This window comes from Natator depressus, chromosome 6 (assembly GCF_965152275.1).
Source record: "Natator depressus isolate rNatDep1 chromosome 6, rNatDep2.hap1, whole genome shotgun sequence".
NCBI lineage: Eukaryota > Metazoa > Chordata > Testudines > Cheloniidae > Natator > Natator depressus.
This window is the reverse complement of record NC_134239.1, coordinates 108,017,581-108,042,820: the sequence shown is the minus strand read 5'-3', so window position 1 is coordinate 108,042,820 and position 25,240 is coordinate 108,017,581. Positions and strand designations below refer to the sequence as shown.

Genomic DNA, 25,240 nt, shown 5'->3' with positions numbered 1-25,240 from the left:
CATCCCACACCCCAACCTCCAGGCCTGAGTCCCCTCCTGCACCCTGAATCCCTCATTTCTGGCACTGCCCCAGAGCCTAGGGGAAGCCCCGAGCCTCCACACCCCCCTGTGGGGCTGTGAGACCCATGACTGATTATTTTTTTTGTTTTCTGTGGGTCAGTGGCCCCTGATAGGGGGAAAAAGGTTCCCCACCACTGGCGTAGCCTGTGGGGCAGAGGGGGAGATGTGGAAAGCTGCGGGAAGGCGAGCAAAAACTATTTCTATCCTGGCCAGCAAAATGGCTAGGCCAAAGGTGGGAGTTGATCCCCAGTCTCTGGAGTCCTTGTCCAGTGCTTTATTCATCCTTCTGGGGAACAGCTTAATAAATAGAAAAAATGTGTGTGTTCTGATGGGTTTTCTTTTCTTCATGAGTGTGACACTTCTTGGAGCAACTAGGGCTGTGAGTCACCTTATTGCCGCCTGCCTTTAGCATAAGGGAGTCTTTTCTGCGCTAGCTCCTTGTCGCAAGCAGCCTGTTGGCCACTCAAGCACTCTCCTCTGGGCTATACCAGCCCTACCTATTGACAATAGATGCACCCTTGCCTCTGAGTCACTTCAAAGTGTTCCCTTGTGATATCCATCCCCAAATCACTGGATACCCACAGATATCCCGAATTCTTGGTTCCCAACGGAACAGTGCACCATAGTTTAGCAGTTTTACCTCTGATCACTTCACCTCTGTTTGAGTATAGTAAAACAAAATGACTTAGAAAATTGAGATTGAAACGGACACAAATGTGAGTGATGGAAACAAATGGTTACATAAAAACAAAATGCGAACACATAGGGAAAGTAATATTAATATCTAATAGTGTAGATTCCCACTACCAAAGTTTAGTCTTTTGCAGTATTTCTTGGCCCCAAGGAGCCAGGACACAATCTTTCATGAAGCACTCTCATTCATCAAGGTACCTCCTCAATGAATGGATGCACAATGTCTTTCTACACTCTGTGGAATACTGAATCCAACTTTTGTCTTTATCCACAGACAGGGCCATCCTCTCACTATCATATTCCTTGTCGCCAGTGGTTTTGATTCTTATAGTTTCTTTGGTTTTTTTCATTGATTTTTTTTTTTTCGTGGATTGGTGCAAAGGTGGACAATTGAGCAATACACTATGTAACTGGTTAGCCCAGGAGGGATGACAACTTCCTCCTGCTTGAATGGCCTATTACTGTGACACATGATTCCCTAGTGACTCATTTTTTCACTCCAAGATCATAATTTTGAACGTAGTTACATTATTCCTTGTGCACACATCTCACAATGAGTATTGATAAGTTGCAAGCTTTCAGTAGAGACTTCATATGCTATCCTTTATGGATAAACACCAAGGAAGCAAAGTGTTAGATGTATGTGTTTGTCAGGTCTCAGATAGGAGTTGCTTGTAAAGAACAATGTGAATCCTTTGCTATGTGGCACCCTGCATCACAGTGGGCCATTACCTGGGACTAGAACTAGCTGAATTTTTTCATTTGAAACTTTTCTGATGAAATGTTTTCGCTCCTGAAAGAGAACTTTAACAGAAAAAGTTAGTGGTCTTTAAATGTTCCAATTTTTCAACAAAATTCAAAGAAATGAAAGTTGTTTTAGTCTGCTCTTTCTCCCCCACCCCCATTTCCATTTCTCTCTTTTTTTTTTTTTTTTTTTTTTTTTCCCATTTTGTCACTGAAAAAGGATGTTTGGGCGATGGTGACTAGAAAAATCAAAAAATTCAGACTTCAAAACATGTTCACTATTTTCTGACCATCTCATCTTGTGAGCCAGTAATGTTCACCCTCCACAATTGGTACTAACTGCCCATTGCTCAGAAAGTGAGTTTCAAGATTTTGATTATACAATATAGGTTCTGTCTACCTGAGGGATAGACTTTCACTCTCTTATGTCACAGCAGCACAGTTCAACAGGTCTGGAACTGCTGACCATCCCATGGTGTAACTCTTCATACCTGAACAGGGGCAAAGGAGGAACTGGACTTGCTCCCTTAGCCTGTTTGTGCCCCTTCTTCCCCTCTCCCCCATCTCTTGCTTTCATTTTTGCCCTCTGTTTGAATTTAACTGCTCTTATTCTCCAATTTTTCTTCATCTTATTCATTTTTCCCTTTTTTTTGTAATGTCTCCTTTTCTTTTTCTTTTCCCCTCAGCCTCCTGAGGTTCTGTTTCTACCCATTATTCTCCTCCTTCCTATTGTCTTTCTCACTTTCCCTCTCCTCCTTATGGCTATCCCATTATTTGAGAGCTGACAACGTGCCTGGTGCTGTATCCCATACAGACTAGAAATATCTTCACATCTTCCCCCTGCCATGTAGTGTTAAGGGTAGTGGAAGCCCTTGCTGACTCCTTCTACTTGCTTCCTAGTTCATATTTTACCTTTATACTCTATAGCATAAGACAGATAATTTGTAGAGAAGAGACAGGACACAATCAGCCAGTGGTCATGCAGGGCTTCATACAGGTCAATATTCTACTCTCCCTGATGAGATATGGGCTAGAAGGTATGGTGCAGTCCAGGAGATGTCCTATGTTTGCAACCAGGTATAATGAGATTGAAACCCATCCTGACTCCAGGATGTGCTGTGTTTGTCACTATCTGGCCCAGACTGTTTTCACCCACAGTGGGTGGTGCCAATTCTTAATTGTAAGATAGAGAACATCATTTAAAAATCAATAACTCAAACACAATGAATGTTAGTTTCAGTTAGATAAAGGCATCCAGATAGCACAATGAGCAGAATATTAAGGCCTAGATAGAATGAGACCTCACTTGCATGCATGATCAAGTCTAGTTTATAAAACCATTCTAATAAACTTTACTGGAGAATGGTGTTTTGCTTCACAGAACTTACTTTAAAAGAACAGAGGTGCTTAAATACAGCTGAGATAGACTGAATCAGTTAACCTTGCCAGTGGCTGGCTTTGAATGTTATAGCTGAAAGTGATTTACCTTTTAACTCTAAATCTAATTACGAGGTCTCTAGGAGGACAAATTCATTTTGTTTCCTGTTAAGGAAACCAGTGTAATTGATGCACAGTCGACCAGTGGATCCCTTTGCCAGGGGATGTTGTGAGGGCCAAAACTATAATTGTGGTTTTTTTTTAATATTAGAAGTTCATGGAGGATAGGTCCATCAGTGGTTATTAGCCAAGATGGTCAGGGATGCAACCCCATGCTATGGGTGTCCCTAAGCCTCTGACTGCCAGATGCTGGGACTGGATCACTTGATTGCCCTGTTCTGTCCATTCCCTTTGAAGCATCTGGCATTGGTCACTGTTGGAAGACAGGATGTTGGGCTAGATGGACCATTGGTCTGAGCCAATATGGCCATTCTTTTGCTCTTACTATAAGTCTTTTTTGTGAAAGAGACTTATGCCTATATGTGCAGCACTGCAGTGGCGCAGTTCTAGTACAGCTGGTGAAGATGCTGTATGCCAACCGGGTTGAGCTCTTCTGTTGACATAAAAAAACCACTTCTGTGAGCAGCATACGCTGTCAACAGGAGAACCTCTCCCGCTGACATAGCATTGTGCACACAAGTTCTTCTGTTTGTGTAACTTGAGTGTGAATGAGCAACATACGTTTTGTTGACTTAGCCTTAGCGAGCAAGTGCAAGAAATCACCATTGCTTTCTGGTGTCTGACTTTATGGTTGAATCATTGGCATAGAGGCTATTTGGCTGCTGTGTCTACACTAGCAATTTTGTTGGTGTAACTTACGTTGTTCAAAAGTGTGGAGGAAAAAAAATACCTTGAGTGGCAAGTTACACCCCGAGAAGTGCCACTGTGGACAGCATTATGTCAGCAGGAGACTGTCTCCCGCTGACATAGCTACAGACACTTAATGGGGGTGGTTTAATTATGTTGATGGAAGAGCTCTCTCTCCTGTCAGCATAGAGTGGCTACACGGGAGATTTTACAGCAGCACAGCTGCATCGGTATGTGGCCTAAGGCTGTTTTTACTATGTATCCTGCAGTACATTGGGCACCTTACTGTACCTAAAAAGCACACCCTGTGATGAGTGAGTTCAAAGTGGCTGCTTTTGACACTCGTATATTATGCTTCACTCATGGAGACTTTACACTCTGTCTTCACTAATTCTTTTAATCTGAAATAAACCATCCCAACTGAAAGCCCAGATATGTTTAGGGAACATCACAGCCAACCTCTCATTTAGACTAATATTTATTTTACTTGACTTGCTCAAATTAAGACTAACTGAAGTTCAGATTGTAAAAATGTTCCTTGCTTTTGTATATTTTGACTCCTTGAGTGACTTTTCAGGAGTATTTAGGCTAGTGTCCTACATTTTTGGTCCTTGGTCTCCTAATAGCAAATACTTTTCTAATTATAATACCTGAAGTAGTACTGGCTTTGCTCTTTCTCAATATCAAACTGTCGCTTTTGGGCCAACATTGAGAATAACACAAAATCACCACAAACATCCCATGGTTGCAGTGTCTCTTGTCACTCAACAGCACACCTGGTGGTTAATTAAAAGTTGTATTGAGGGTTTCTGAACGGAATCTATCCAGTCCTCATCTGGTCCAAGAGCTCTACAAGGGAATAGAGAAATTAGGAGATCCTTGGCCACCTATGGCGGATATATTGCCTCACTTAGGCCAAAATGGGGGTGGGGGAAGGGAGTTTAATGGTTGGTGAGTGCAATATTTCTGTATCTAAAGCCTTCTGGCTTATCATGATACATTATGTGGTGCTAGTATCCTCAAGATAGCATGCTGGGGGCTGTGGGTGAAGGGAGGGATTAAAACACAAAAAAGGGTTTGCTCGTTCTGGTGAGCTGCTGAAAAACAGTCTTTTCATGAGAGAATGAAGTGAAAATACATTTACTTTGATCCTCCTTCCATATAAATACCAGATCAATTAAAGGGCGCAGCAGCGTGGTAAGGTTAAATATGCTGTGCTTTTTGGTGCCTCTTATTTGTTCTGGCAGGGAGTCACTACAGAGTGACTTCATGTTTAACAGGGCACTGTCTTGGGGGCCCAGGTGTCACTGGGTTTTTTCCCCTTTGCTTATAAGGCCCTTTGAAAGCCTGGTGTGGTGAGGAATGTCCTTACTTCCATTGCACATGCATGTTGCTGCTATTGTCACTTAGTCCATGAGTCAAAGTAAAGAGGAGCATGAGGGAATAAAACTTCCTCTCTCTGCTAAACACAAGTATAGTTCCAACCCCTACTTATGTAGAGCTCCCTTTCCTTACTATTGCCATAGAGCATCCCTTCTGTCTTTCTCTCTAACATGCTGGGCATAATTATGCCACTATGTGAGCTTCTCATGTCAGCAAGGAGAAATGGCCCTATTGTCCTGCCATTTGCAGGCCTGATTGGATCTCCACCTCTTGTTCTGCATGTGAGAATGGACCACTTGCTCCTATCTCTGAGGCAACAGTAGTGGGAGCCCAGAGCAAGAGATCAACTGCCATTCTTGATGCAGAGAGGGAGCACAGAGCAGTAGCCTCTGCCAATATTAGTAGGTTTTATCCGCTATTTATTTCTTGCCATGTCAAAAAGATTTCTCCAACTGTAATTGGAAATCTCTATTTGTATAGCTATAATCCTGCCCTGCACCTATTTGGCTGAGGGGTCTTAGCTATGGGAAGACTAATTCCACAGCACAAGTTTCACATATGACATTCATGTAACAAGATGACTGACTCTAATGTGCTACAGTATTTTCAAAACCGTTTTTGACTGGGGTGACCTCAGTGAGCAACCACTAGTTAATGACTTGTAGCCTACTAATGCTCCTCAGTCTGAACCTTTTAAAGGGGTATTTTTAGGGTAAACGTCCTTAATTTTGTTGCTAGTAACTTAGATTATTAAAAGAAATAATTACAAAATGTTTTGTTTCCCATACACAAAGAACAGCCATCTACTCTCAATCAGTGACCTTCATTGCATAAGAGAACCCTACAAAATAAAAATAAGGTGTCAATGAAAGAGCACAGTGCCTGGAGGAGGCTACCTTTGAATACAAAATGGCAGGTAGCTCTGCAGGGAGGAGATGTCTCCATTCTAAAAGTGTAGTGGTTGGCACCAGGGGGCTACTACCCCTGAATGGATCTTTAATGGCTCCCAGTGGAGCAGATTACTGTCATACCAGTGGAAAAGGTTCACAGTAATTATCTTGCATACACTGCAGTTTAATTTGAGAAAAAATTACACATGCAGTAAAGGGTTACATTAAGCACATAACTCCTATGTTAGACATTAAGAACTAATACATTAAGAGCTATACATTCCTCTTAGTGAGCCTCTCTTTCACAAACATACACAAACAGGCTCTGTGTTAGCCTCATGCAGTTCCTGCTTGGCAAACAGAGAAAGTGGTTACCAATTCTATGGACAGCTTCTTCTCTCCAGGTCTGGTCTCCTCAGCCCTCTGGTCTGTCTCGGATTCCCTTGAGGCAAGGCCTTGGCTGCCTGGAGACCCCTCTGGTTCAGTCCTACTTGAGCCCACGGAGCAGAGTTTTGGCTACTCTGTCTAGCAGCATTGCTGCTTTAAGTGTTAATTAAGGAATCCCTCAACAGTAATTTAATTTGCTTGATTTTTATACTCTACATCCTCAAAGGAGTCACATGTCTTAAAAGCATGCCCAGTGGGCGTGTGGCTACTAATTTTTACCCAATTAATACTTTAGGAGGAGACTGCAGAGTGGTGCCAACTGAAAATTACCACACATTCACTCCCTTATCAATCATTCACTTCAGCCCCCTGCGTGATGTCCTTCAACAGGGTCGAGATGCCCTGGTCAGCCCAGGCTCCACTCAAGATGTTCTACACGTGTTGTTTGCTTTCAAGTGGACATATTTGCTGACTCAAAGATCAGTATTGATCATAAACACAGCATGGAGGCAGTAAGTTTCACCTCTGGCATCTGCCTGATGCTAAGAGAAGGATACTGCTCCCAAAATTCTCTTTTGCAGTTCAGTCATGTCAAGCCATGTTCTTACACCATTCATTTAGTATGGCCACACCAATGTGGCACCATCCCAACACAGTGCAACCTTCCCTTACTTCCATTGTGCAATGCAAGTAGTCAGTGTTTGTTTAGTCACTTTTTCTAGTGAGGGTTTCAGACTCTAGTCCAGTGCTGTTTATATGTTTGAGCCAAAAATGCTGCAGGATGTTAAAAGATCTGTTACCTCTAGAATTATTCACAGCCTTTCACACTGTATGAGCCCTTTTTAAGCAAAAAGCAAATTGAGATAGTCTCTGACCAGCATCCCCTGGAGCTACTCTTGCTCTGTCTGTACTAAGAATACCACCTACCATTAAGGATGCTTTACGAAGTTGCTGTGCTACAACAAAGGGCTGAAATGTCCATTAAAATGAGTTTTCCTACCTTAGTGCTGCACAAGCAATTCAAGTAGCCTTATGAGATTTTCTTAAAGAACCATTGTTTCTGTTTAGGACACGCAAAGGGCTGATAGCTATTGTTGGCCCACACAGGCCAAAGAACTTAAGCATCCATGAAAAGTTATCATGGTAGTATCCCAGGCTCTGAATGTGTGTTACTTTTTCAAGTGAAAACATTTTAAGTTTTGTCTTCCTATGCCTTTTGGAATACCTTAGCCTGATTCATAAATAAATGTTGACCTTGTATAAAACACCCACTTTGACATAGCTCTTCTTAGTCAGTGGATCTCATTCATCTGCATGTCGTCTTTTAGTTATGGTTAAACTGCAATTATCCATTATGATTGACTATTCTAAGGGATGAAATTTATCCTTTATATTAAATTTGAGCCTCATTAGCATGAGCCATGATGTTTTGCATATGTCTGAGCAACAAAGTAATGAACACTTCGCATGTGCTGCTCTCGTGAACCAGGAGGCCTTTTTAAGAGCCTTGTTATCTCCCCTCCCCCCTCCCCCCCAACTGTATGTCAGTACAGCAAGCCTAGAAATCTCAGCTATTCTTTTCAATTCTATTATTTTCTGGCAGTGCAATAATGGCATAGGAGACTAAAAGGTATGTGAAAATAAGTCAACAAATGTTTGGCAGTATTAACCTAAGGGCAGTCTTTCTGTGCCATTAACTATTATGCCAGTATTTACTTCAGGGTTTCTCATGTACAGTGTTCCTGAAATTAACCACAATCTTGTTCCTAAGCTAAATTTATACAGATAGTAAGGTACTTGTATTGACTGCAAGCTCTTTTCTGTACTTATTACTGTATCTTTCAATACAATCAGTATGGCTTGATCAGAAAATGTTGCTTTCAGATGTGGTTGGTGCCTACATTCTAGTGCAAGGTATCATATATTGCACAATGGGTCAACTATTCTATTATCTTTTAAATATGTAGGCAAAAATACTCTAAGCTACTAAATGGCTTTGAAATAATGGACAAGCATCTGAATTGTGTAACTATTCAGGAGATGCTTTCCTTTTAATACATGAGTAGACATTTTTCCTGTGGGTGTTTTTGTTAGGCACTGTATGTGGTTTAATGCCTACAGTGGGCAATCTGACCAAAGGACTGCATGATGCCATCCTTCAGGATGAGATGTTATGTGAAGGCCTTGTGTCTTAAATGCTGCTAGCTGGCTGGGCATTGAGAAATGATCCCATGCATACTAAAATAAATCTACTAACTTCATCTGAAATAAGAATGTGGCAGTTGTTTAATTATGTATGTTTATACAGCACCTGATCAGTTGCCAACTTTCACATGGTAAACAAGCACCCCGACTTTCACAATAAGCCAAAAATCAAGCTAATCCCATTTCAAAACAAGCCAATCCCTAAGAACCCCTACAGTCTGTGACTAGATTCCCGCGGTATGCAGTCTGGGACTGGTGGACCCGCTGTGCACCCCTGACTCTCTTCCCCCACCCTTGCCTCTGCTTGCCCCCCCTTGCCCCTGCTTGCCAGGAGCCAATAAAAAAAAAGCAACAAGCTACAAGCCAAAAACTAGCCAACAAGCAACTCACAAGCCAAGTAAGCCAAAAACAAGCCCAATTTCTGCATGTCTCTTCCCCCCCTAGAAACATAGGGGGTTTAGCATGTCTGCACGTAATACAATGGGGCCCTAGTCTGTAACTAGGGCTCATATGTACTTTGGTAATAGGAATAAAAAAAGTGGTGTTGCAAGCTTCTCAGGGCTGGGTGTGTCTTCCTATGTATTTGTACAGTGCCCAGCACAATGGGGCCTCTGGGAACCTCCACATTATAAAACTGAATTACTGAGATTATGGAAATTCACTTTTCTATTTAATTGAATCTTTATTTTAGTACAAAACTTCCATATCCTGTATATGTTACACCTGTCACTGCTGCAAAGTCTCACAGAACTTATTTGCATTGCCTCCGATGTTTACAGTATCCACAGCAGCACCATTCCACACCTTCATGAAATAGCAAATGTGGTGTAATGGTCAGATGACATTTTACTTGTCTAATGATAAAAATTCACCCATCACCCAGTGTGAACACAAATACAGTTTGCAGCCTCAGTTCCCAGATAAAGGAATTGATCCTGTAACTTTCCCCATGTGAGTTATACTTACTAACATGTATAGTGCATAAACGAAAGGCTCCAAAGATGGGTGATAAGGACATAGACTCCCATGTGAGGAAAAACTGGAAAGGATATAGGATTTCTTTAAAGAAGGGACCTAATAGGCGGCTATATTGAAATGAGGCACAAAAAGTAAATTGCACATTCTTGTGGTTTTTTCTCTTGTAAATCAAGTGGACATTCAACAAAACCAGAAGGGAACATATTTAAACTGATGAAAGGAAATACATCTTTACATAAGTAACCTTTGAATTCATTGCTGCATGATATCTTGAAACAAAAAGCTCCTTATGGTTCAAAATCAGACTATTGGCATGGGGGAAAACATCCAGAGTTGTGGTTTTTTTTTTTTTTTTTTTTTTTTTTCCTTCCTATCTAAGAAGGATCTAAAACCTCATTCTATAATTGCCTTCTGTAGAATTTCTTGCACCTTTCCTTGAAGCATATGGTATTGGCCACTGTGAGATGTTGGCCACTGGGTTGCAGAGACCAATTCTAACCCTGAGTTACTAATTTAACTCCTCTTCATCCTCAGTCAGTCTGACCTAATCCCACCCAATCAACCCTCCGGCTCCCAAACAAGAGCATGAGTAGAGATTCCAAGATTTCCCCACAATATATTTAGTCAAATTAATCTGATTCTTTTGTTGTAAAGAATAAATCATAACGTATAGAATGGGTAATACCTTCTGGAAGAATCTGAATTCATGATCCTTATGTAAAACATACGGTGGTTTCTTTCTTTATTTTTCTTCAATAGTGACAGTGTTAAAGTGCATGATGCTCCATGAATATCCACAGCTCCTGTTATGGGCACTTAAAGTAACACATACTCTGCCTTTATAGAGCACCTTCATCCAAGGGTTTCAGTGTTCCAACAGCTAGTATTAACTGGAAATGCTGAGCACCATCAGTATCTTTGACTACACACTAATTCTATTTTAGCTGCTAACCCTCAATTTACACAACATGATGGGATAGAACTTCTTATAGGTATGCACCCAAAAGAGTAAAGTGCTAAATAGGACCCCCTGATCAACTGAAGGAGTATGTTGCCAAATACTTCTGATATAAAAGATGTAAAGTATGTTCCTACCATATAACAAATGTCTCGTAATGGATCTCTAATGCTGTAGCTACATATACTCATAACTACTCCAAATTGGATTGGACAGAGCATTAGTAAATGTTCTGTAGGCAGCAGTCTTGAACTAGCCTGGGGGATAAATAGATGTCTTAGCTCTTTGTCTTCACAGCACCATGGAAAGATATTGCAATCGGAGCTATATCAGGTTATTATGGATTTTTCTGGGTGGCATTCATACCTGTCCTTGGTATGTAACTTTACTAAGGCTAATGAACACAAAGATATGGAAATCTACCACCTATCTATCTTTTTTTTTTTTTTTTTCTCCTGATAATTATAACATTGGTTTCTCTTATGTCAGTGCAAACAAGGACTGGTTCCTGATATAACCATTGGTGATTTTTAAAAGGTCAGATTAATGAGTAAAATGCTTGGTTTTCCCCTTATTAGGGCCTGTACAAAAGAGCACAAAAGTACTCTCTATGGATCTGTCTTGTGTCCAATATTCTGCCCCCGTTAGCACCCCTGGTTTGTGGGTGTCAAAACACCTGTCTACTTTGGGGTCCATTCTGTGGGTCTACCATCAATCTGCTGTTATCCAGAGCAGAGAAATGACCATCAGATCAGGTTAAGTAGCCAGGGGAGTGACTCGCTTGAAACAAGGTGCTCCTTAAGTTTTTACTTTAGTGGCTCTTAGGATACAACCACACATTTCCCATCCCACTTCCCAGTGCACATGGTACCAGGGACCAGACACCAGGGCTGTACACTTCCTCAAGAGAGGCTTGGTGCAGGGTAAGTGTTTGAAACTACTCTTTCAGTAGAGTTAATGCACACCACATGGGAGTAATTCTGTACCTGTGCATTACTTTCAGCAAGACTAGGCCCCTGTGCATAAACTTAATGGAAGAAATCAGAGAGGAATGCAAGTGGTGACCATGCTTACTTTCCTGATACTTAATGAGTTTTTTGTTTTCTCCCCCCTTTCAGCCAAATATCCAACAATTAAATCTCTAATGGGACCAGATCCCCACTTAAAATGGATTGTATCTGGAATGGTGTTGACACAGCTTCTAGCCTGCTACTTGGTGAAAGATTTATCTTGGAAATGGATTTTCTTTTGGGCTTATGCTTTTGGGGGCTGCATCAATCACTCAATGGCGCTAGCAATCCATGATATTTCACACAATGTTGCCTTTGGTAACAAGCAGGCTAAGTGGAATAGATGGTTTGCAGTGTTTGCCAACCTGCCAATTGGACTTCCTTACTCCGCCTCCTTCAAGAAATACCACATTGACCATCATCGATACCTTGGTGGAGACGCTTTGGATGTGGATATTCCAACTGACTTCGAAGGCTGGTTCTTTTGCACTCCATTTCGGAAACTTATTTGGCTCATCCTCCAACCACTCTTCTATGGCCTGAGACCTCTTTATGTGAACCCCAAAACAGTTACTCAGATGGAAATATTTAATGCGCTGGTACAATTCTCTATTGATTTTATAATCTACTACCTATGGGGCCTGAAGCCTGTCGTTTATTTAATATCAGGCACGTTACTTTGCATGGGTTTGCATCCTATTGCCGGGCACTTCATAGCAGAACATTACATGTTCTTAAAAGGCTATGAAACCTATTCTTATTATGGACCTCTCAACTGGATCACCTTTAATGCAGGCTACCACATGGAGCACCATGATTTCCCTAGCATACCTGGATGCAAGCTGCCAATGGTAAGCATATATGTGGATCCTTGTAAAAGTTGCTAGAGCAGTTTAATTTGGAATGGCGTGTATTATAGCAATAGCCACTTTTAACTAAGGCTAAAGCACATCTTTCAACCTGCCAAAAGGCCATTGTGGGAGAAAATAGAAGTTAGAGCCAGAAATGGGAGTGTGGGGGGGGAGGTTTACACACAAACAGTGCAAGGGGGTTTAACAATATGATTTCTTTTGCATGGAAAAACATTACCTAAGAGTTCCAACTCTTCAACTTCCTAAGTTCGGCCTCTTCAGCTTATTGTGGTGTGTACAGCAGTGGTTCCCAAAGCTGGTCTGCCTCTTCTTCAGGGAAAGCCCCTGGTGGGCCAGACCAGTTTGTTTACCTGCCGCGTCCGTAGGTTCGGCCGATCGCGGCTCCCACTGGCTGCGGTTTGCCGCTCCAGGCCAATGGGGGCTGTGGGAAGTGGCGTGGGCCAAGAGACATGCTGGCCACCCTTCCTGCAGCCCCCATTGGCCTGGAGCGGCAAACTGTGGCCAGTGGGAGCCGCGATCGGCCGAACCTACGGACGCGGCAGGTAAACAAACTGGTCTGGCCCGCCAGGGGCTTTCCCTGAACAAGCAGCAGACCAGCTTTGAGAACCACTGGTGTACAGTATATGTGCAATGGTGGAAATAGATGAGGAGTAGGTTTTTATGGGAAGGAGGTACATCTATGTCTAAAATGGTGCCCTTCATATATGGGCAGGGGCACCAGAATGGGGGGCCATGGCCTGCCCCCACTTTTACAAATGAGAAGGGGCAGTGCAGGGGCGGGGCCTCAGGGGTGGGGAAGGGACTGTGCAGGAGGGCAGGGCCATGGTTTGGGCACTCATGCCGTGCTCCCCCCGCAGAGCTTCCGCTGCTCCTGTATATGGGGATAGCTGAGATGGCCACGTGTCTGCTGCGCACACTAAGTTGGCAATGGAACATCCTACTCCGCATACCAGATGCTGAGGTGGCTCAGATTATTTACATTTAGTGTCAAAATCCTCTTTGGCTGTTCTTGAACAGGTCCTGTGAATAGCTTAAAAATGAGTTGGTTGCTTCTGTGTAAACTAAAAACAGCAGCAATTTATCAAGTGGAACTTGTCGAGTGATCACATAACCAGTTGAGTTGTAAAGAAGTGTAACTGCAGACCCTATGTTTGGTGCTGAACAGAACATGAGGGCTTGGCTTGGATTCAGCCTCACTGAGCTTACCAACTTGACACAGACAACAGGGCAAATTAATGGAGTAGCTGATATGGGACTTGCTAAACTATTAGAGGAGGGGAATGTGATTAATGCTGTTACGAATTACACCTGGTAGGACACGCGCACACAAGTGCTGCAAATTACACCTGGTAGGTCACGCACAGTTCGAATCTAGGCTGAGGCACAGAAATAAAGTCCACAACTGCAGAGTTCTCAAAAGACACTAAGTTTATTACGCTCGAGCATGGTGCCCCCCTGCTAGCCAGGAGGGGACCCTGAATACAGATTATACAAAGGTTATATACTTTTTAGCAAAGCATGTTGCCCTCGTGCATCGGAAACCTTAGCCAATAAACAAACCCTTGTCTTATCTACCACCTATCCCTGCTTGGTGCATTCCTCGAGCTATACCAGTATGTTAATTACACAGCATGGTTCTAAAGCCATGCATCAGTAACTTTTATTATCAGGATGGGAAGCCTCACATCAAGGCCAAGAGACAGGGAGTTAGACTGACAAAAACCAGATACTGGGAATCAAGGCAGGCTGGAGACAAGGAGGAGGATTTTCACAGGGATTCAGTATCTAAGGATTACTCCTCCTGGTGTATGATGTGCTGGCATTTAAACAATGGTGGGCCCCAAACCAAAATGGAGTCACATGTGCTAACTTTTCCTTAACAATGCAAATCAACATGGGTTTATGGAAAATAGATTCTGTCACAATGACTTTTTTTATGAGATTACAAGTTTGGTTGATAAAGGTAATAGTCTTGACATAATATACTTAGGCTTCTGTAAGGGGTTTGACTTGGTACTGCATGACATTTAGATTGAAAAGCTAGCACAATATAAAATGGTGCACATTTAAAATGGCTAACCGATAGTTACATTTTGAAACCTATAAACAAGGAATCATCATTGAATGGGTATGTTTCTAGTGGGGTCCTGCAGGGAACAGTTTTTGACCCTATGCTATTTAACACTTACCTGGAAGAAAATCATCACTGATCAAGTTGCAGATGACCCAAAAATGGGGGGGGAGTGGCAAATAAGATTGCTCTGAATTAATGACCTATCTGGATAGCTTGGTAAACTGGGTGCAAGCAAACAATATAATATTTTAGTATGGCTCAAAGTAAATGTCTACATCTAGAAGCAATGAATGTAGGCCATACTTACATAATGAGGGACTCTGCCCTGGAAAGTAGTAACTCTCTGAAAAAGATTTGGTGGTCATGGGGAATAATCAACTGAACATGAGCTGCCAATGTGATGCTGTGGCCAAAAAAGTTAACGTAAACCTGTGGATGCATAAACGGGAGAACCTAGGAGTAGAAGGTTTTTTACCTCTGTATTTGGCACTGGTGCAACTGCTGGTGGAATACTGTGTCCAGTCCTGGTGCTCACAATTCAAGAAGGCTGCTGATAAACTGGAGAGGGTTTAGAGAAGAGCCATGAGAACGTTTAAAGAATTATAAACCTGTCTTACAGTGTTAGACTCATGGAGCTAAATTTTTTTAGTTTAACAAAATGAAATTTAAGGGGTGACTTGATTAGTCTAAAGTATTTACATGGGGAATGAATATTTGATAACTAGCTTTTCAATCTAGCAGATAAAGTTTTAACATGATCCAATGGCTGAGGAAGCTAGACAAATTCAGACTGGAAATAAGATGAATGTTTAACAGTGAGGATAAGTAACCATTGGAACAATTTACCAAGGGTTGTGGTGGATTCTCCATCACTGATCATTTTTTAAATCAAGATTGGATGTTCTTCTAAAAGATCTGTTCTAGGAATAATTTTGGGAACATTCTATAGGCTGTGTTCTACAGGTCAGACTAGATGATCACAGTGGTCCCTTCTGGCCTTGGAATCTATTTGAACCTTTGAAAACACAGTTCAGAGACACAGGCCAAAAGTGACTAGTGATTGTAGATGCTTCAGTTATAGGTCCCCAAAACTGGAATGTATGAAATTGGCTTGATGTTCAGAAAGTGCTAAGTATTCACTGTCTGAAAATCCAGCCATGTTTGTATTTCTAAAATTAACTTCCAGGAGTTGATTACCTAAGTCCAGGGCCAGGGATGGCTTTGCCTGGGTCTGTTTTGTTACAAGTTGCCTAACAGCTCTTCTTGCTTTGGTGGTTGATGCTGGGCTTTATGGAAGAACCCCTTTTAGGAAGGGATTCAAATGTGGAATATTTGGAGGCTTTGTGTACAGGCCAACAGGAGAGAAGGATACAAAAGGAGTGGTGAAGCTGAGGCAAAGTTATGGCATGGACTCCACTTTACTACTGTTTACTGCAGAGAACTCTGGTGTTCTCCATATTGGTTCAAGCACCACTTTATGCTTGTAAATGCTCTGTCCATCCAAGTACTCCTGACACTTCACAAGCATCCCCATGACTGTTGTGGGCACACTGAATTTGAGCAATCCTTGTGCATGCCTCCTCCCTGTGGAGGCTCAATGCGAGCTACTTCAGTGCTGGTGTCTGTGGGGAAGTGCAGGTGTTACTCTTTAAGTGGCTTTCCATGCCTGCTCCAAAGTGCTCTTGCCCTTCAGGTGATGTCTCTGCCACCTGTGCCTGGAGTAGAGTGGTGACACCCAAAATCAGTCAAGTTAGTCTTCAGCTGGTCTTGGCTCCCTCAAAGCTCCCCTGCTTCCAATGAGAAGAATGCAGGACACAGCCTTCCTGAAAGTAGCTTTAATTTTAAAGTTTTGATTGCAATTACCTTTATTGATCATGCTTTAAAATGTGAATATAAAGATATCTGCTTCTGCAGTGCCAAGCAGAGCAAGGTTAGTGAGTACATTCTGCACACACAAACAAAATAGTGTTCCATAAGTGAATGTGTGTACTTCTGCTGGGGGGGCCCTCGGGTTGGCTGTGAGGCACATGTTCCAGACTAGTGAGACCTGAAAAAGGGACACTTACAAAAACAGTAATGTGACCCCTGCCTCTTCATGGCATTCAAACAACCACTGGTGCCTCTTCCCACCTCTTCACTGACAAATCCAGGGGGAGGAGGACACTGTATAAAATGGGCAGGTGTGGGTGGTGGTGTGAAACTAGCTGGGAGTCATGGACTTGTCTGGAAGCATGTCCCACTTGCAGGTCAGTGTGTACAGACTACTCTGGAACTTAGAAGGAGATGCAAAGAGAAGGAAATGAATATGTTGTGATTATGACAAACTTTTAAAGCTATTGCACATTGGAGCTGGCAGAGAACTTTCCGTGGATGTCTTTGACAGAAAATAGCTTTTGGCAGATGTGGAAATTTTTGCAAGCTACTTTTTTTTTTTTAGTAGAAATTTTTTACTTCATTCTTCAGTTACCAAAAATGCTAGAGACCAACTTTAAACATATACTTTCCCTGCAAAAATTATTTTTTTCTTCTACCAGCTCTATTGCACAAAATTCACAACATTAGCAAATACATTATGTTTCTAATTTCTATTTTAACAGCAAGCACCTGACCCACCTGGAGCATCCCTGTCCAAAGGCAGTGGCTGGACTAGTTGTAGTGAGCTTAAACCTAGCGCTCTCAAGGGAATAACTCCTGGCTCTCAAAGTCTTGTGTAACTTTGTGGGCAGGACAACTACTGGAAGGAGCCATTGGAACAGGCCAAATATGTAGGTGATATAGTATTGCATATAGTCAGAGTGGTTATATTGTACCTGCTTTATATTAATAAGCATTCAGGGCTTTGGGCACTACAAAAACCCTTCAGGTCAATAGATCAAAGACTAACAAATGCATGCTGCACCTGCTCCAGGGAGCTGTGATAAAATTATGGGATATATCACAATGCACAATACTGCAACAGTTGGAGGGACCATTTTGTGCACATGCTGCACTGGCTCACTTAAAGGAGACAGGCTAGGATGGAATGAGTGGCCCTCAAAACACTCTGCTGTATTGATGGTTGAAAAATTGTACTGATTTCTTGAATAAAATTTCAAGAAATATTACCACATTCAGATAAAACTTACTTCATTAGGTCTACTTAACTGCAGTGCTTAACCTTGGAATGGTTAAATCCTCTAATATAGTTGGTCCTTTAGGTGTAGAATCTATAGCTTTATCTATCGGCAAGTACAAAATGGGAGCTGTTTGAGTATGATCAGGTCTCGCACATAATGAGGGAATAAATGGACCTTGTACTGCACTTTCATTTGTTTATCTGAAATTGATATTTAGCTTCATCTACCACAGATGGCTCATTCAGAATGTCCCAAGCAACATGTTTGCCATTGGAAAAACCTGTATCAGTGTGACCCACAGTGTATCAGTGTGGGCTAGATGAATGCACTATAAGGTGGGTAGAAAGCTGGCTAGATTGTCGGGCTCAACGGGTAGTGATAAATGGCTCCATGTCTAGTTGGCAGCTGGTGTCAAGTGGAGTGCCCCAGGGGTCGGTCCTGGGGCCGGTTTTGTTCAATATCTTCATAAATGATCTGGAGGATGGTGTGGATTGCACTCTCAGCAAATTTGCAGATGATACTAAACTGGGAGGAGTGGTAGATACACTGGAGGGGAGGGATAGGATACAGAAGGACCTAGACAAATTGGAGGATTGGGCCAAAAGAAATCTGAGGTTCAATAAGGATAAGTGCAGGGTCCTGCACTTAGGATGGAAGAATCCAATGCACCGCTACAGACTAGGGACCGAATGGCTAGGCAGCAGTTCTGCGGAAAAGGACCTAGGGGTGACAGTGGACGAGAAGCTGGATATGAGTCAACAGTGTGCCCTTGTTGCCAAGAAGGCCAATGGCATTTTGGGATGTATAAGAAGGGGCATAGCGAGCAGATCGAGGGATGTGATCGTTCCCCTCTATTCGACACTGGTGAGGCCTCATCTGGAGTACTGTGTCCAGTTTTGGGCCCCACACTACAAGAAGGATGTGGATAAATTGGAGAGAGTCCAGCGAAGGGCAACAAAAATGATTAGGGGTCTAGAGCACATGACTTATGAAGAGAGGCTGAGGGAGCTGGGATTGTTTAGTCTGCAGAAGAGAAGAATGAGGGGGGATTTGATAGCTGCTTTCAACTACCTGAAAGGGGGTTCCAAAGAGGATGGCTCTAGACTGTTCTCAATGGTAGCAGATGACAGAACAAGGAGTAATGGTCTCAAGTTGCAATGGGGGAGGTTTAGAGTGGATATTAGGAAAAACTTTTTCACTAAGAGGGTGGTGAAACACTGGAATGCGTTACCTAGGGAGGTGGTAGAATCTCCTTCCTTAGAGGTTTTTAAGGTCAGGCTTGACAAAGCCCTGGCTGGGATGATTTAACTGGGAATTGGTCCTGCTTCGAGCAGGGGGTTGGACTAGATGACCTTCTGGGGTCCCTTCCAACCCTGATATTCTATGACCCTCAGAAGATCTCTGAATAGAAACAGAAAACATTAGGCTATGCTGTAACCTAGTAGCCGTTAAAATGGGAGCCTCCTATGATGGCAGCAGAACTCCTTTCCTCCTTCAATGAGCTGTAGGATGACTGCTTTTCTTGAATAAAGAAATTAGTATCCTGTCCTGAAGTACCAATTTTGAAGAAAAACATGTTCTGCTCAAGGCTGGCTAGTCTCTGTGTGAATTTTTTTCACTGTCAAATTTAATAATATTGCATTCTTTTCTGACCAGGGGAAGAAAGATCCATTCTGCTTATCTGTAGAGTTGACACCCTTGTAAAAATGCTCCAAAGGATAACGCAAGTCTTTCCCACCCCTAGCGATAGAAAAAAAATCCACTGTTACACTGGGTATTACCTGAGGCAAAGGAGTTATTCATAAAACTTGAGGGGGAAGTACAGGGCAGCATGTGAAACCAGAGTTCATAGATTGACAGCAATAACTCTAGTAGCTGTGCTTGTTTAAAGCACAAGTTAAATTGACAGCAGAAGCAGTGGAATTAGCTGGCTTATTACGGTTTTGTATTTTTACGCATACCTTAGAACTATCCAGTTGCTCACAGCTAGCTTATGATCTACTTTTATCACTGTTGGCCTTGTTCTCCTCCTCCTATTCTTTCCTTAGACTTTCAGCACTACTAAAGCACTTACTTTGGAAAGTGATGAATACAGCTGTAGTAAAGCACTGGAATCGCAGTGGCATCTAAGAGCTCCAGTTATAGCCCTGTACTCTATGGTGCCTGGGTGCTGTAGAAACCAAACAAAGTCCCTGTCTCAGTGCTTGCAAGCACTTTAAGAGAAGAGACATCAGTTGGTTAAAGGGGGAGCACAAGCAAACAACAACACAGTACAGCTTAGGATGATAAGCACTGGCCTCAGCATACCACCTGCCAACTAGTTATCCAGTCTCTTGTAGACATTAGGGCAATGCTTCAGGCTGCTGTAGTGCCTTCCACCTGAAGGCATCAAAACTCTCTACAAACACCAACAAGTTAAGCCTCACGCCAGGAAAGGGAGTATTGATATACCCATTTTACAGATGGGGGGGGGGGGTCCTGAGGCAGAGATGTAAAGTAACTTGTCCAAGATAATGCAGGAAGCTAGTGGCACAGCCAGGAATAGGAGTCAGGCGTTGACTCCCAGTCCTATACTTTAATCACAATGCCCCCATTTTCTTTGAGATAATGGTAATGCAATCAAATGAAATTAATACTGTGGACTACTGCCCTCAAGTAATACTATAGCAGATGTTAAGTGACTGGAAAGATAACTATTATAGGGTACCTGTCCTTATCTGCATTATCAGGCCAGAGTACATTTAATAGCAATTTAACTTCAGTTTGCTGATCTGTTGGTGTTAGGGTTTTAAAATAAAACTTGCATTAAAATACGCTTCCTTTTGTCTAAATCAATGTACATGGTTCATGTTTTGTGATGCTGTTAGCATAGACAACTAAACATGCTCACTGTTTTCATGTTGGATTTCTTTATATGGGTAGTTCGTCAACAAACGTTACAAAGCAGAACTGCACAGAACTTCAGTGCTTTTATTTCAGTGCACTTTCCAGTACGTCACAAAACAGGAAACAGGCCATCAGACTTAACCCTCAGAATGCTGGTGTTTTCCAGACACTACCTAATCAATGTTTAGGACATGGAGTACGGTACATCTGCAATCTGTAAGTGCTGGATAAAAAGCAGGGAAGTTGAGCGTCTAGGTATACAGATATCATGAACTTTAATCCTCCAATAAGAAATGCTGGCATTGTAGATAATTCCTTAAATCTAATACTACTGTTCAAACAGATATATTTTAAGGTAAGGTTTCCGAAGCTCGATGCTTCATTCTCACTCTCTATTGGTACCAGTCCCAGAGCTGTACTGATGCTGCTACTCGTGCCCTGGGGTCAGTTATAGGACTGCCCTTCCTAACTGAACTGGTGGGATGGAACTGCTTTATGCACAAGCTGGGTCCACGGTAGACCTGCCAACTCATGGCGCCATTTTGCCCTACAGCCACAGTGGGGCTGCTCTAAATCATTTTAGTATGTCCCCTGGGTACCAATCCTGCAGAGCCTGGCTCTGCTCTCAGAAACAGTGGGACTCTGGGAGATATAAAGCCTCCTTCCCCATGCAGAGTGGGACAACATTGGGAAAACTTTGACTCATTAGTGCTGTTCATATTAAACTGTTCCAGCCTAAATCCAGTTAGCACTAAACTGGGCTCTAACTTTGCTGGAAGCATATTTTACTGAACCCGTATTTGGTGTGCTTATAAACTGTAGGGCACGCTTACATGAGACGTTAGGAGCATATTAAGGGATGATACAATTCTGGGCACACTCCACTTGTGTAGTGTAGACAGCCTGAGAGTAGCTATTTAAATTGATTGTTGAACAAAGCCAGCTGTGTTCAGCTCCTTTCAAAACATGGGAAGGAGTTTGTCAACATAGCAGGATGCTTAACCATGGGATTGGAGAACAATACAATGAGGAGCTTGATGCCTGTTGAAAATTAAACAGCCTGTGCCCATACCCACATGGCAGGCAGAGGAAAATCCCAGTGCTTCAGGAAGCGGTGGTGATGCTCAATAGATAGCACTCAGTCTTTATGGAACCACTGCCTTAGCATTAGGGTGAAGGAGGAGTGGTGAAGAGACATATGCTGTTAGAGATGTAGACTCAGATGGGACGTAAAACCAAGCTCCTGATTATCCAGGGCCATTTAAAAAGGAGCCCATGATAGTATTGCAAGAGTAAGGATGTTCCCTTGGTATCCTGGCCAAATCAATTTACCTAATTGATTCTAATTAATTGATACCTAAAATTCTCTCTCTAGTTTCACTAACCATCATATGCAGTTGCTTTTTCATTCCGGTGGTGGCTATATTTCAGTGGAGAGGGAGCTGATCTAATAGTCTTAAAGGATTTTACACTTCCCAGAAGATCCCAGTCTGCTCTGCCAATGTAACTATTAATTTGTATTGCAGTAGCACCTAGAGGCTTGGGCTCTGGGCTCCATTTAGTAGACACCACATAATAAGGCTTGCCCCAAGGAGCTCACAATTTAAATGGACAAGACAGGGGGAAATGAAGGATTATCCCATTTTACAGAATGGGGGACGGGAATTGATGCACACAGGGAGTATGATTTGAGATTAAGGTCATACAGGGAGTTTGTTGCAGAACCAGAGTGTAACTACAGCTCTCAAGAGTCCTAGGCCAGTACCTTACCCATACAATCACCCTTTCCTGAACTGATACATGAATACCACATATGGGTCATGGTCACTGTTCCCTCTAAGCTGTGAGTGTGTGCACAAGCACACAGATCCTAAACCACATGCACACCACAAAACACTGTGTGTACAGAATTTTTTTTGTGCACACGGCCTGTTAAAAATTAGAGGGAACATTGGCATGGTCACCATCTCTAGGGTGAAATGAAGGAACTGTTACAATACTGCATATCAGCCCTTCACAATAGCTTTAAAATAGGTTGTGAAAAATATTTTCTAATGGAAACAATGGCATTTAATGAGATGGCAGAATGTGATAACCAGAACTGGGTCTTAACCCTGGTGTCCTGGAACAATACCCTATCTCATGAGAGGTGTGTGTATTGTTCGTAAGGCTTGTGGATTGCTTTCAGCCCTTGCATTTATATAGCACTGTTCATCCAAGTCCTTATTAACATAGTAACTTCCTCTTTTCTTGGGTGTTGGGACTGTATTACACAATTCACACTAAAGGAGAAGTATAAAAACAGGTAAATGAATTTACAGTGTGACTAATACTGGTTTACACTTTAACTTTTATCTGAGTTTCTTTCACTGAAGGTCAAAAACTTGCATATAAATGGCTCTATGGGAAGAATGGCTCATAAAAGCCCAAGTTTAAATGGGGGAAGGGATGGGGGAATTTTTATTGCATTTAACAACCTCGCTGGCTTTTAAATACTGGGTAAACAATGTTCTGGAAGGAAATCTGCTTTCAGCTCCACTACTCTGCCTGGGGCACTATGGCCCTTGTTTGTCTAAAGGGCTGAGTTCAATTTAAAAAAATAAAAATCTGCCTAGGTAAGAATAATCTTGGCAGGTTTGTGCAAATGCAGAGCAGCTCCACTGAGGCGCTTGCTGCTACACTCCAGTACGTGCAGAAACAGAGTGCTGAGCTGTTGGCTGGTAATAGCAACTCTATCACCACTGTAGTGCTCGTGCTAAAGTTGCTATAGCATCCCAATTCCATGAGGTCTTGAAATCTCTTCCTTTTCAGGCTGTCCCTCCCGCCTGCAAAACCAACTCCCTGCCCAAGCTACACTTCAGATGTCGTCTTGTCCCACTAAAAATCTTTAAAATGATTTAAAAAAACTTGTTCAGATATTGTCACTTAAGGTTTACAGCCCCCCAAACGGAAACGCCGCTGTATGGGAAGGGCAGCCTGCACATACCTACGGCACTAGAGAGAGCACTTCTGAGAGCAGGCAAGGTGAATTTCTGTCACTCTGAGATCAGGTGCGCAGCTACAATACCAGCTAGTAATGGCGCACAGGGAGAAACAGAACTGTGGCCAAGCAGCACTCAGTGTGTCTTCTGAACTGGTTTGATCTTTCACGGACTTGCCACTTGTTCTTGAACCCTTAATCATGTTCAGAAGTGGGTGGCACAAAATGCATGAATTATGCTGTGATGGAGTCCTGATAGCTCAAAACAAGGCCTTGGTCTCATAATGAATCAGACTAATCCATGTATCCCTTCCCTCCTCATAAAAGACTTAGTTCTGGCTGCTGAATTCTAGTCCCGTGTAACCAAAATACAAAGATTAGATTCAGAGCCATATATTTTTATTTATTTTTTTTCAAATTCTGGGGGCATGTTTGGACCAAACAGTTGGTTCTGTCCATTGGAGATAGGAGCCCCTTATGAAGTTTCCAACTGGCTCTGGATACAGATCAGAGTTTTTTGGTTTTTTTGTTTTTTTTTTAACCAAAAGTTCTAGAACCAGAACATCCCTGAATTCTTTATCAGGCCCGTGTCTACTGGAAAATTTAACGGGATGCCAGATTAGTTTGAGACTAAACTAACAGCAACTATTAAATGGGGAAACTTGAAGTGGTGCAGAATTTAGATGCTACAGCTAAAAAGACTTTGGTTTCTGTAATATTTTTTTATTTCCAGTGCAAGCAAGGCTGTTGCTGGAGTATTTCAGTCATATAAAGTGGACTACTAAACACTGTGTGCAAAAATACTCCAGAGGAAAATATGGAATTCTAGTTCAACATTTCTTTCCAGTAGAAATAGTTGTCAAAAATGCTATGTCATTCATAGTCATTCAGCAGATTGTGACATGGGATGCTTTTCACTGAAAGACTTAATGGTGTGGATCTTAAAGTTACAGTGGGCAAGACACAATCTAAACTAGATACAGAAGAACCCCTGACAATGCAATGCTGGTTAAATGGGTCTCTCTTTTTCTTTTCAGGTGAAAAAGATAGCAGCAGAATATTATGACAACCTTCCTCAGCACCAATCTTGGGTTCGAGTTCTTTGGGATTTTGTTTTTGATGACACCATTGGTCCTTACTCACGGATTAAGAGAATATGCAAACTAGCAACAGAAAACCAATAGATTTGCTTTAGTGTCTTCATTAATAATGTTTAAAAAAATCCAAAATTTGTGAACTTGAGTTTTCTGAGCTAAAAATGATCTGAAGTAATATTTCTATGCACTTACCTTTTCTGTAGTACTAAAGGTGATAAAATATTGAAGCAAACAACAGGCACTGTCTTTTAGAATACTGTAACTTTTATTAAAAGGATTTTTGCTTATGTAACATTGCTCTTTGGCATGATATCACACATGTATGTTTATAGCAGAGGCTACATAGACTCACCATCCTTTGTACCATGGTGAAACTTTTACATTTTAAATCCATATTAAACATTTTTTTCCCCCTTTTCATCAGGATCATGCATGTGTGGTGTGAGATTCAATTTAGACCTGTCCTGGGGTGCAGAATGCTTCTAAGCTTGGGAGGAATGGAGAAACATACTTCAAACAGGTGGTTGGCTTGCCTTAATAGGTCAATGCAAGCAGGAGGCAGCCTGGATTCAAGAGCAAACTCAACCTCTTGCTTCTTTGGATGGATGAGGGCTAGGGCTGTATTATATATGCTACTTCAAGTACAGTCATCTCTGAGCTACA

The 25,240-nt window shown here is 42.1% G+C and overlaps 1 protein-coding gene across 1 annotated transcript in view; it reads left to right on the top strand.

Moving 5' to 3' along the window:
* The window catches only part of DEGS2 (delta 4-desaturase, sphingolipid 2), a 31,524-nt gene extending 6,516 nt beyond the window's left edge, over window positions 1-25,008 (top strand). Inside the window, exons 2-3 of the mRNA XM_074957167.1 lie at window positions 11,661-12,403; window positions 24,518-25,008. Of these exons, the coding sequence (XP_074813268.1) occupies window positions 11,661-12,403; window positions 24,518-24,664 (890 nt within the window). The 3' untranslated portion in view covers window positions 24,665-25,008. The remainder of the gene's footprint in view (window positions 1-11,660; window positions 12,404-24,517) is intronic.
* The last annotated feature ends 232 nt before the right edge of the window (window positions 25,009-25,240 follow it).